At 33.4% G+C, this 13,941-nt stretch overlaps 1 protein-coding gene across 1 annotated transcript; it reads right to left on the bottom strand.

Moving 5' to 3' along the window:
* Positions 1-4,023: 4,023 nt before the first annotated feature.
* Positions 4,024-13,730, bottom strand: LOC132704190 (malonate--CoA ligase ACSF3, mitochondrial-like). Its single transcript, XM_060674073.1, has 8 exons — positions 13,266-13,730; positions 13,017-13,175; positions 10,929-11,216; positions 9,803-9,998; positions 7,429-7,677; positions 7,234-7,374; positions 6,033-6,518; positions 4,024-4,458 (listed from the first exon to the last, which is right to left on the bottom strand). Exons 1-8 carry the CDS (start codon positions 13,435-13,437, stop codon positions 4,371-4,373), a joined length of 1,779 nt encoding a protein of 592 aa, XP_060530056.1. The 5' UTR covers positions 13,438-13,730; the 3' UTR covers positions 4,024-4,370.
* Between the last annotated feature and the right edge of the window lie 211 nt (positions 13,731-13,941).

The following is a 13,941-nucleotide window of genomic DNA, read 5'->3' as shown; positions in this document are numbered from 1 at the left end:
ACACAAATCTAAAAGATCTAGAAAATTGTCCTTTTACAGAGTAAATTATTAGCCACAAATCAAAAATCGTAAAAAAGTTGGCTGATTGGTTCAAAGGGTGTCATAGGCCGCATCAAGAGCTACAATTTTTATATTCGCAGTTTTCGTCTATCACGTACGCTGCTCGGGATATTTGAAAAAATCCATATTGAATTCGGAGGCTGTCAAGACGCCATGACGCCATTTATTTTTACGGCGCACTGCACGGTTTCAGAAAAACTTATTTTCTCGAAAACCATTTACTATATTCAAAAAAATCTTGAACCAGGAAAATCCAGGGCTATAACCTCTACTTTTATGGGCAAAAAATCTAAAATATCCTAAAAATTTCCGTTTTTGTGGCCAAATTATTGACGATAAATGAAAAACCGTTAAAAATGCGATAATATTATTTGAACAATATCGTAAACCGTGTCGTGAGAGTTTCAGGTTTTGTCAATTATACAGGGCGCGAGATATTTGAAAAAATATTATCCGACAACGCTATTATTTGTGCAAATTTTGATATTTACCGATATTTGCTGTAACTTTGAAGTTCGACGAGATGTGGAGGACATTTTATACAGCGTGCATACACAATTCAATTACATCGATTTTGAGAAAGTTGCGTCCCTTTACCACAGGAAGCCGCGAAGTTCTCTCCTTTTATAATAAAAAACTGCTTCGCGCTACGCGCTACGAACTTGCCCCGCCCAGTGACGATTTTTCGAAAGCAATCGTGTTTTTTGATGCTGTTTTTTCTAACAAAATCTCTCTCATAAATAGAAGACACACAAGTTTATTATTACCCTCTGGTCCGATTCAAAATATCAAATATATATGTTTGAATGTTCTATTAATGATTCCTAGTAGGTGTATGATGGTGTTATAAATAATACATCATTGAATTGAATACTGAATACTGTATCTCTTAAAGTAATTTTTTCATTGAGTAGCTTCGGTCAAATAAAACCGTAAAAGTATCACACCAAAATAAGTAGTAAGGAAAACAAACAAGATGAACATGTTAGAAAATGTAAATGTAAATACCAAATTTGGACTAGTTTTTAACTCATTCCGCGACCTCATCCCTTTTTCATGTCCGAGGCAAGCAAGCATTGGATAAATCATTCCCCTGTTGCCCAGGAGTGTGAAAAGTTTTGTTTGTCCATTGTAGTTTTGTGTTTTAACATTCTGAAAAATCTAAAGAGAAACCCCACAACGAAGTTGTAAGCACGCAATATACTGCAGAGGCTAGAATCGGAGACAGAAGATCAAATGAAGTTTAACAAGGCGCCCGCCAACCAGGCTACTTCACATGCTGAAAAAATGCGTTGCAACAAAAGGCGAGAGAAAAACAATAAGCAGAATGGCCAGGTCAGATAAAATGAAAATAAAAGAGAATGACATTAAATTCAACAATATTTTGAATATTCAACCCAAGTTACTAAAAAGAAACAGTTGTTTTTATTTACTAAATTTGACTACTACAATTTCTGCAGTTTTTCCTTCATTTCGACACTTCCATATTTCTTTCCTTCATCTATCCCATGCCTTCTTCACGGGTTCTGTTGCCTGTGTATGCTGTGATAGAATACAGGAATTTTTAAGCTACTGTGAACAAATGTTCAGATGGGCCACTCAATATGCGCGTGCTGATTTTCCACCAATTAGATCTATTATTTCAACCAAGACAATAATAACTTTTGGCGTTCAACAATAAACATAGCAGCTGATAGTTCATTAATTAAATAGTTGTGGATATGGCATTTTTTCGGCATTATTTTAGTCTAAGATCCCACCATAGAACGACTCACCCATCATCGCCCATCGTATTACGGGATGAAAAATTTTTTTATATAAAATAATAATAAAAAAAAAAAATTGATGCAAAGTGTAATTAATAATTAAAAAATTAAACAGTAGACTAATCGAAAGTATGTAGCATATATATCAAAATAAAGATAATTTTATTTCGCATATAATGATATACGGTTGCCTGCAAAAAATTGATGCTGAATCCCGGTTGTTGATTTTTAAAAACGAAATATTCGTGCGGCTGAATACGTGCGAAAAGAGGTCCGAGAAACGTATCCCGTGCGATAGAAAAGGACGCAGCATTGTAGCTGTGTGTCGCTCCTACATCGAAAGAAATAGTACGCATGCTCTTCGTTTGTGAAATTGAGAAAGATAGCTGTAGACTATAGTAAGTGCTGAGCATTATTTCGGAGCAAATATTGTATTATTAGTCGCAATTTTCATATGCGAAAAAACGTCTTGCTACTGCGTGTAAGTAGCATTTTTTGATCATATATTGTTCCAAATATGGCTAAAAATAGTTTTCTGTGTGATTTAAATGACTCTGTAATAGACAGCAAATAAACGTCAGAATATGTAGTACCTCCTCTACATTTGTAGAAATCTCAGCGATGGAATCAGCATGACTTTCTTCACTCTCAGTACCTGTTGCACAGGAATCGACATTAGAAGCAATACCTTTTGAGGCGTCACCAGCGGTAGAAATATCAACACGCAATTGAAAATATGAAAATATGAATGAAAATTTTTAATGAAATGAAAGAATTTAATATATAATTTTTATACAATGTTTTATTGATAAAGCTAAAAGAAATCTTTATGAATGATGTCGAAAAATTATTCAAGGCAAACTACTTTTTCAGGTTATTTTTTTGAACAATTTTTTTTTAAAACCTGTAAAAACCCTATATGTCACGGACTTTAATGAAACCATAAATTCTAATTTTTTACGAATTATTCTGTCTCGTTACAACTAATTTAAATTATAATTAAATTTTTTATTATAAAAATAAAATAAATAAAATCTGTTTACTATGTAAATTTAAAAGATTTATTATGTACTTACCGTATTTTCTGTAGCGAAAATATTAAATTCTTCATTATATTTATTGCTCAATACAGTCATTTTTATAACACGCGGTATGATAACCACGAAATGACGCGTTAGTTAGTTCAACGTCGTTTTATTTAAAGTTTTTGAATTTTCAAAAAGCCAATTTCAATGAACGATTTTTAAAAGTTTCATCGTTAAAATCTATTACAGAGTCATTTAAATCACACAGAAAACACTTTTTAGCCATATTTGGAACAATATGTACTATCAAAATACATCAACACGCAGTAGCAGCACGCTTTTTCGATTAAAATTGACTAATAATGATACAATAGTTGCTCCGAAATAATGCTCAGCACTTATTATAATCTATCGCTATCTTTCTCAATTTCACAAACGAAGAGCATGCGTACTCTCTTTCTTTCGACGATGGAGCGACATACAGCTGCAACGCTGCGTCTCATTCGCACGTATTCAGCCGCACGAATATTTTTTTAAAAATCGACAACCGGGATTCAGCATTAATTTTTTGCAGGCAACCTTATATTATTCATATACGAAATAAAATTATCTTTATTTTGATATAAGGTTTATCACTTAAGTGGATACTTGCAAATTACTAGTGTCCATTTACCTGTTTATACCTGCCTACCTAATAATTGCAACGGGTAGAAGAAGAAAACCCAGTGTTTGCATATTCTATAAGCTACATACTTTCGATTAGTCTACAGTTTATTGCGTAAGAGAATGAGTGTAATGTTTAAAAAAATCATTTTTTAATTATGTTAATTAAATTAATATTTTAACATAATAAATTTTATATAAACAAATTTTTCATCCCGTAATACGATGGGTGATGGTCATTCTATGGTGGAATCTCCTACTATTTGGTCAATAATGGTAGATTCCATTAAATGTTCGAAGAAAAACGAATTAAATCGACGCAAAGCGTGTTTGAAATTTTGTGCTGAGAATCATCCCCTTCTGTACCCAAATATTACAGTTGCCTAGGCCGCGTCCTTAGTGCCACTATCTAATAGTGATATGCATTTTTTATAGATGATACCAATTACACCGCCTACAGATAAATACCGGTCAGAAAAATTAACATTATGGAGAATAAATGAACAACTCGCATATGTAAAACTATTCTATTATTCTAGGTAGGTAACAAAAATTTAAATAAATCTAATATCAAGATTGCATTGACTCCTGACATATAAGAAAACCAATTAGCACATAAAAACCAAAGCTTCCTTCCAGTAACATGTGATTCTTTATTGATGTTGTAATGAATGACATCTCGCATTCTAAGAAAACACAACCTACCAAGTAGGAAGTTAATTATAGAAGCATTTTTCCATGCCTCTTCCTTTATATTTATAAAATAATCAAATCATTCTTCGTATTAGAAAAAAGAATAAAACAATAGATACCGCACAGTCTTTTAAAGTGTTTCTCATAACTTGACTATATCGAGTTAGGTATGGTCGGGCCCAAAAGCCAGAGTCAAGACTTCCTTCTTGTTCACTTTACCCATGTAATTTTTTGGTATGGCATCCACGAATCTGGAAGAGAAAAATATTCTACTTCACATGTATGTTACATATACAAGAATACGAAGATATTTTGTTAGAAACCTTAAAGTTAAAATTTTATATCAGTAACTCGTAAACGTAACTGACGGAAATATTTTTCAAATTTAGCTGATGTTTTAAAATAAAACAACATAAAACAACTATAGCATGGTGTGATAGAGTTTTTACAAGCACTATCTACCTATCTACCGAACAAACCAGTAAGGGTTTTATAAAATTCGACAACCATTTCTGACGCTCGAATTTTATGAGGTTCAAAAGAAAATTGTTCAGTGCAACTTTTGGCCCAAAGTCTTCTGAATATAGGTAACAATTTTCTACTAAATATTTTTTAATGCATAGTAGGCTATGGAAAGTATAACACAAAGTTGTTGCTTAAGTCGTCCCACTATAGCCAGTATGTTTTTATATTATTTAATAATTTTCGTAGGTAACATTCGTTTCTTGTTCCAGAAGAAAATTACGTCTTTCGCAGTTTTTCCTAATGGGAAGCTCTATTTTTTTATTAAATATGAGGTGTAATCAAAAAGCAGGGTGACTTAAGTTTTATGTTAAGTAAGTAAGTTTTTTATTAAGTTTTATTTATTTATCAAAACTAATGTTGCCTCTTTAAAGTAATCCCCCCAGATATAACTCAATTGTGCCGTTTTTTCCAATTCTCTAAACATTTCTGGTAAGCTTTCTGCTATAGCCTTGAGTTCTTCCAGCGATTTTTTCTTTATCTCCTCAATCGTTCCAAACTTGGTTCCTTTCATGAGTTTCTTGAGTTTTGGGAACAGGAAAAAGTCGCAGAGAGTGGTGGCCGAGGCATGATTATGGTTTTGTTTTTAGCCAAAAAGTTAGACACAAGCAACGATGAGTGAGCAAGTGCATTATCGTGGTGCAAAATCCATGAATTGTTTTCCCACAATTTTAGATGTTTTCTTCGTAATGCTTCTCGCAAACGGAGCATAACTTCAAGGTAATACTCTTCATTGACTAGACGACCTTGTGGTAAGAACTCGATGTACTACGCCAATACAATCAAAGAAAACAGTAAGCAAAACCTTGACATTTGATTGAACTGGACGTGCTTTTTTTGGTTTTTCGAATTCCGGGTTCTTCCATTGAAAACTAATATCAGTATCTGAGGCTCAACTTTCATAATGTTATCCCTTATTCTTTCTTGTTTTCTTTTATTTTTATTTCTGTAGGAATAAACCAGATTTCTTCTTCAAGGTACTCTCGTTATGTTGGTTACCGGAATGGATATTAGAAACTGTTTTTGGGTTAATGTTGCAGAATCAAGGTTCAGATCAGACTTTGTTAGGGGGATGATGATTTGTAGGGGTGATATAGAAGGAATAAGGTCATATAGGAAATAGGAGATTTACTTTTAAAGTTTGACACCCTATACAAAAAATGGCGAACTAGTGTGTAGTTCTTATAGCTTCACCCTGTGGCACATTATTTGGGCACTAATAATAACCAGAACCGTAATACTTACTTTACACTATACCTGGTAGAATGGAGGTTGTGAAGAATTAAACACAAAAAGAACTTACCTCCAGTCTTTCGGTACTGCATACTTAGGCAAATTGGCTTCTGCCCAGGCGACCAGCTCCGCCTGCTCCGGCTGTGTTCCATTGCTGGTCACCCCAATCTGTACAATCGCAACCACCTTTTGTCCCCACTCCTTGTCAGCGATCCCGACGACCGAACAATCGCGCACAAATGGCGCCCCTAACAATGCCGCTTCTACTTCCAAGGCGCTGATTTTATGGCCACCACTCTTGATTATGTCGACATTTTTGCGTCCCAACATCTTAAATTTCTTTTTTTCAAGCGAATACTGGCAGAGATCGCCGGTCTTAAACCAGCCGTCGCTTGTGAACGAGTTTTTCGTGCTGTCAGGACGGTCGTGATAATTTTTAAATATACCGGCCCCTTTCACTAACAATTCGCCAACCGGATCTTCCCCTTTGTCAGTTTTCTGAGGCAATTTTCTGAACGTCAATGTACCGTCCAAATTTGAACATTCCAACAATGTACTAGAAAAAAATATCCCCCTTAATACTGATTGTGATAACAGTTGGTTCTGGCTAGCACTACGTAATGGCAAACCAAGTTTCAGAAAATTTTTGGCGTGACAATAATAAATACGTTTTTAAATTGAACTCCCTATATATTATGCATATTATGAGTCCTCCAACTTATTGTGATATCTACCCATGGGTACATTCACAATTTAAAAAAAAATGGAGGTAATCTGAAATTTAATTTAATTTAAGATAGTCAAACGTGTTGTTAACAGTTCGGTAAAGGCCCTAAGTACTTATTATCGTAATAAAGCAGTTCAGACAAAACCAAAAAGGAGCTTGGAAGTGCTCCAAGTGTTTTCAAATTTTCAATGCAATACAAAAAAAATATCAAAAAATGTGTTAGATCGCTATTACTAAACTTGTTTTATAGCTAGTTCACAATGTAGGGGAGAGAGACATAGACAGTAAAGCTTTGGATGAAACGCGATCTATTAAATTTCGGAATTATTATATAAATTAAATAATTTGCAACTGCAATTACTGAATTCTATTAAAAAAAAATGTCGGCAAAGGTTTGGTTTTCAAAAAATAATAATTAATATCTAGTAAAATCCATAACATTAACAAACCATTACTTATATGTAATTGACTGCTAGCCGATAGGATCACTAGTAAGTCTTTAAGTTGCTTCCCAAAATACCACAAAGACACCACAAATTCTTACCGTCCGTATTTGTCTTCTTGATTGTCCAAAACCTCTACCAATTTTACAAAAACACCAGGTAAGGGTATCCCCACGTATCCCGGTTCCCGATCAGAGTTGTAGGCGTTCGACAAAACCATACCAGTTTCCGTCAAACCATACCTGAATAATATCAAATAAATATTGCCCTATACAATTAGACGCCGGATCGGGCACCTTTCAAGTAATTTGTGTCCAGTAATATCCTCCCAACGGTGATGCAACGGTGCCGGTAATGGCGCAGACCCGCTAATCATAAGCCTGATCTTAGAACGAAGAGTGTTTTTAATATACTCCGCCATTTTGGCGTCGGACTGGAATACACGTTCATACTCGTCTATCAATTTAAAATACATGGTCGGCACGCCCATGAAGAGACTGATGCGGCGGTCCTCAGGTCTCGCACTCACACCAAGCAAATATGACCTTAAAGGGAATACTCTTAACTTTGAAAGCTAACTCAAGTCTAGTATAGTCTAGTCTAGTAGTAGTATGTGCAATGCAGTAAATTACGCGCTTAAATTATAGTCGTAGTAGAAATAAGGTATCCAAAAGTCCCCCTGTCTAATAAAAGTTATTCAAGTTCAAAGGTGAAATTTTTCGTTTTTTTCTTTTAATTTTTCTTGAAAAACGGTATTTCAGATACAAATTGTAGATCATAAAGTCATCTACAAATATGGTCCCTATAATTTTTCTTTCTAGGAATCAACATCCATAAGATATAGCGTGAATTTATTATAGTTAGTCGTGAAATGAGAACTTTGATCGACACAATTATCGGAAGAGGTGACGCAATTGAAAAAAAAAGTTGTAATGCCAAATGTGGATGTAAAAAAGGAGGGCTGACGTGTTTACCATCGTATACAAATTATCACGGATAGCCTTGCCCGAATTTTCAAGAAGAAATTGAAAAATACGTTACCATTTTCGTAGGCAATTTTATTGTCTATAATTTACATATGAGATACTTTTTGATAAAACTTACCGCTTTCCCGAAAAATCAAAAAAAATCGAAAATTTTAAATTGGACTATTCATAAATTTTTGCTTTTGGTACTTCCTTTCTACTGGTCTATCCAACATTTCCACTACAATCCAGCTGTCTTAATTTTTTCTTATTTGATTAATGTTTTTATGTTTAATTTGACGGTGTTATTTCACAATTCCTTCGATATAATAATAGGTAAAATAAAAGACAATCTACAAGACACAATTATTTCTTTCTTTTCAACATATAAGAGGACTACTTGTTTTGAAACTAAATAGCAATCTAAAGTGTATTTTGTGATGTATAACTCAGTTTAAAGTTCCAATAAAATTAATAATAATACCTACACCTAATCTCTTGAACTTTGGTAATGCAAATAGAAATCTTTGCAGAGGAGCTTTAAACTACAAACACGTTTGTACGAAGACAATTTTTCTTACAGGCCCTTGAACAAATAGACTCAGCTTCCTAATTACGGAATGGCATAATATAGACTTATCTATTTAACAAAATCGGTAAAGTGACAAATAAATTTCTTATCCTCACAATGAAACGCTCAGATTTAAATAAATTATAACTTTGAACTAAAGAAGTTTATATGGGTTAAGAGTTAAATACATCTGGAGCACCTCATATTTGGGTATTTTCACAGTTATTTCAAGTGATTTCAAGGTAAATGCATTTTTAAAAGAACCATGTATGTCGCGTCGATATTCTTTTGTGATGTTAAGAAGATAAAAACGAACTCATTTTTTTTAGTTTACCGTTTTACTAAATTAAAAAATAAACATGGATTTCTTTATTGAACTATTTTAGTAAATTCTTGCGACAAGGAATGGAAATTATAAATATAAATAATTTAAAGTTTCATTCAGTGAATTTAGGCGACATAAGCCATAAACTGACAATGACAATAATTTATTAAATTCATAATGAACAAATGAATTCTTGGATTATAACATAAAATTATATAGTACAACAAACACAAAAAACACTAGTGATAAAACAAATCTCAGTATTCAAAAGCTTTATAGAAAATTTTGCTCATTAGGCTGAAAATATAATTAAAACATTTATAGAAAGACAATTTTCCCAAGACTATCGAGATCAAAAATGCATTTAGCTTGAAATCACTTGAAAAACTTCCAGTTTTCAAGTGAATTTTCCAGTAGTCTAATAAGGTCTATCTTTAATATTGGAGATGCGCTGTATATACAGTTTCAACACGTTTTGCATTTGGCTTTCCACATTACAATAAATATATAAGACATTGCTCTTGAGCCATTTTCCACAAACCACACACCACATAAACTGTCAACTGAGACACCGCTAATGCTTTATTGTAACTTATTCAGGTAGAATGATGTGGCCAAAGGTTCAAAGGTAACAGGTAAATATTATTAAACACTTATTCTGAACCGCAGCCATCCGAGAATAAATTCACTAATACTGTGTACACATTTCATTATTTCAAAATCCAAGGATTGTTTCTTGTCAAGAACTAAAGAGGGCCGCTACATTACTGGTAGTTTTTCGTAGAATGGGCGGACTATTAAACACTTACCACACGGTATTAGCATTGAATTTTTTCAACATAATGGTCTTCGCACCAGCGTACAAGGGACATAATAGGGCATTAATGATACCATGAATGTGATGCAGCGGTAGCGTATGAAGCATAACGTCATCGGGAGTAAACTTCCAAGAATTGAGCAATGCGCCCACTTGAGCCGACAAGTTTTTGTGTGACAAAACGACGCCTGTGGAGAGTTGTAAAAAATAAAAACTGACCAACTCTAACAAGGTATACAAAAAATATTTTGTTAATTCTCACACATCACTCAGTGAATGTATTCGTTTTGCAAACATGTACCCAAAAATAATGGTCGTAGAAAAAGTATAGTATGCAACACATTGACAAACTTTTTGGGTCGCTCCTTCATTAACCACTCGCTCCGCCCATGCAAAAGAAACTCGTGACTCAAATGCCGCTTATCAAACTTGTCGCATAATATAGTATTAAAACTCAGTATCCTGAAAACTAAGCAATCCCTGATCTGGGTTGATATGAACCTTTCAGGCATGTATTTTGGAACACCCTGAAGACAATTCCTAACTAGGTATAAAAACTGACATAGCGTATTACTCACACTATCCAAAATCAACAATTTCATGAATGCCTAAGGACCGATAAGAAATGAATAAATCAAACAACTAATTGGTATTGGAACTTGAAAATCAGCAAATTAAAGTTTAGGACTGAGTTTTGTACACAGATAGTCATAAGAAAAATCTTGTTTTTGTTTCTTGACTTTAGTAATGAATAAATGTAAATTAGGAATAGATATAAGACATATTTAATTACTAGAAAATAAAAATGTCAATAAAGATGTGTTCGTGCTGCTGCTAGCTGGCAGAAAGGTCTCAATACGAGCTCTGACGTCATCGTCACTAAGAGCGCGTTTAACGAATTTGAACCAATAAACATAAGAGAAGCTTTTCCGTTTTTCGCTGAGGCTGATACATTAAAGTTGTTTTATTATTCTAAACATATCAATACCATTTTTGATCATTTTATGATAATGTGACAAACTTTAGTTTTTTTTGTGAACACATTCTTGACAACTCTTGATAACAGAGGACTATGCTATGTCATTTTAAAAATATAATATCGAGTAGCCCTATATAACCTTTTGGATTTGCAGTCGTTCCACTTGTATACAAAATCATGGCGTCAGACTTGTTGTAAAACGCGTCTTCTTTGCCGCCTTGTTCTAAATCGGAAGTGCGCGATGCCTCCATCATGGTGCAATTGAGTTTCAGTCGGTCATCTAGGACGTGGAGGTGTGATCTTGAGTTCCTTGTTACTCGCGACATTACGTCCGCGAATTCAGGCACAGTAATCAGAAGCTTCGAAGATGAATCGTTTGCATAGTACATAAGCAGCCCGGCTGGGTGCAAAGGGCTAACTGGAATTGCTATAAGGGCACATAAGCTGAGAAAGTAAAAGTAAACTATGACTCGTGACCTATCACAAATAATTGACAATAAATGATTTTGGAAACTATCTCCACAGTCACTTTGATTTGGCACAGTTAATTTAGTTCTTGTGTTTTAAATAATTTTGAAAATTTGCACAATGTGTAGCGTGATTGAGTTAAAAGGCGATGAGCAACGGTTATTATTTAAGGCACAATTTGCATTATCTGGCGACGATTTTCAAATATTAAAATGTTTTTCCAAATGGAAATTTGAGTACAATTGTTTTTAAAATAGTGAGCAAAGTAAATTCATCCATTTAAGTAAAACAGACAAACGTCTGATCAGTTGCGTACTTCGATACAATGATATATATAACAAAAACTATTTGTTTTTAGAGAAAAATTAAGTTTGGCACATGTAAACAATGTCATTTTTTGACTTGCCCCAAAATCGAGCTTGTACTCTCTTCTAAAAATTGCGAATATCTAATTATTTTATTATTAATTTAATCATTATATTGTTTAATTACTTAACGAATAAAAGAATGAAATGATATGGAATACACAATGAAAATAAATTAACCGCCGCCTATAAAAATTTACTAACAACCTTGCCACCTTCCAACAAAACTAAAGCTAAAAGTATAATACACCAATGGTCTTATATAGATGCGATGACTCTTAGATGACCCATACATTTAATTCTTTTATCCGTTTTTTTCAAACGGCTGGGTTTAACCAGACGTATGACGCACAAATCTGAGACAGATAATAAAAAGTTTCTTCATAGATTCATTTGAATAATCTCCAACCATTTCGATTCTTATTTCTTCACTTTTTCAATCCCATTAATAAAATATTTTTTGTCCATGCAATGACTATAGCCAATTTATGAAAGTGCTTTCTATGATCTGTCAGAATATTTGATAATAAACAGGGTATTCCAATTGAAAAAAAAAATACTTTTGGCAAATTTTGTAAAAGTTGGAAAAGAAATTACTCTACAGAGAACTGCAGAGAACTAGCACTTAGTATACTGGCTAATTGCAGTCAAAATTTCAGCCTTCTAAAAACTAACCAAAATTAACCCGTCAATAAGAATTTAAATTAAAAAGCAAGAGATAGGCACAGGAAAATACTTTACAATTACAAAAATAATCAGAAAATTTGATTTGTGTGTAAAAATTTTTTAAATTATAAGTCTTCCTGGCAAAAATGAACCTGAAAGGTTTTATAGTATGAGTAGATGGAAAATAAAACCGCTGAACCACTTTTTTAAATATAAATGGTACATGGTACCAACGTTTTTAATCACATATTTAGATACTTTAACATCCATCTTAGTTTTACTGCAATTGTACTTAAAAAAATAACTTTATAAATTACATGTCAAATAAAATAAATTATAACAGTGCAATTTGAATTTTAAAAGGAGAAACCAAAGCTATCAAAAAATGTAGGTCTTGGCTAAAAATAAACCACTATCAAGGTCAGTAGAGTAATACTGGCAGTGAAAACAAGGGTTTAAACTTTCTGTTCAAAACATGTTGACAGTTTTGCAAGTTTAACAATGAGATATGAACAAACATATAACAATAAAATATAACATATAAAAATAACAATTTTTTAACAAAGTGAATCAACTATCATTTGCAGGTGATCTTAAATCTTGACTTTGTTTTTGCTTCCAGTCAATTGTTTTAAGTGTATTCATTTTTTACTCAAAAATAGAAAAACTACAAAAGAGCGTTTTCACCGTAAAAAATTAAAAAAGCAAAGCACGCATAATAAACTCACCTATCTGTCCAGACATCCAAATAGCCCATAAAGTGATCACATAGTGTACATCATTTGGACACAAAAACAAAACACGTTCATTAGTTTTACCACCCAGGAGGCTGCTTATTTCTTTTGAAAGTTCATTTGCACTCAAAAATATATTGGCATAAGTATAACCTGAGATAAAAACAATGAATTAAGTTTTTGCAATCTCACACTAGATTATGGGTTCCCCATTACATAGCAAAAAAAAACCATTTTGTTTACCTGCAATGCGATCCCTAATGGCCACCTTATCTGGAAAATTTTTGGCGTTCTTAAATACTGGTCCTGTAGTCACTATTCCTGGGGTCTGATTAAGCTTGACTTTCACTTGCGTTTGTTGGAAACGCTGGGTTACATAGTTTGCGATCCTACGATTTCGTAGTAAATGAGACATTTTTTAAATAATTTGTATCTTTTTGGAGTATGGGATAACCGAACTTTTTTTCACAAACTATCACTATATTTGACTGACGCAAAACATCAAAAAATTGAAAAGGACAACTCTCATAATTTAGTTAAGCGCCAGGCGCCAAAAACGTTACGCTGTAAATAAACCGCACCAAATGCGTAAATTCCCACCTAATCAAATTATCACCGGGATATTTCTGTGCTAAATTTAGGCACTGAAACTTTCTATGGATATTAACAAAATAGGTTATTCATTGACTTAACCAAAATTGAGTAAAGCTGATGATGTTCCGTCGCCATCCACTGACATAAAGCAATATTATTTCTATGGACATTCTGTGGTGGAGCATTGCACGCGGCGGTTTAACCTCCGTTCGCTTCCAGCAGAATACGCCGTATTCGTTCGAGAAACCTTGGTATCGGTCTTTAATTTGTGTGATTCTGTTTCGGCAGTGTTTGATGTTCGTTTTAAGTGTAAAAGTTCCGCCGA

The sequence above is a fragment of the Cylas formicarius genome, unplaced genomic scaffold (genome assembly GCF_029955315.1).
Source record: "Cylas formicarius isolate icCylForm1 unplaced genomic scaffold, icCylForm1.1 PGA_scaffold_10__41_contigs__length_53128322, whole genome shotgun sequence".
NCBI lineage: Eukaryota > Metazoa > Arthropoda > Insecta > Coleoptera > Brentidae > Cylas > Cylas formicarius.
The sequence above is the reverse complement of the archived record's forward strand: the minus strand, read 5'-3'. Positions and strand labels throughout refer to the sequence as shown.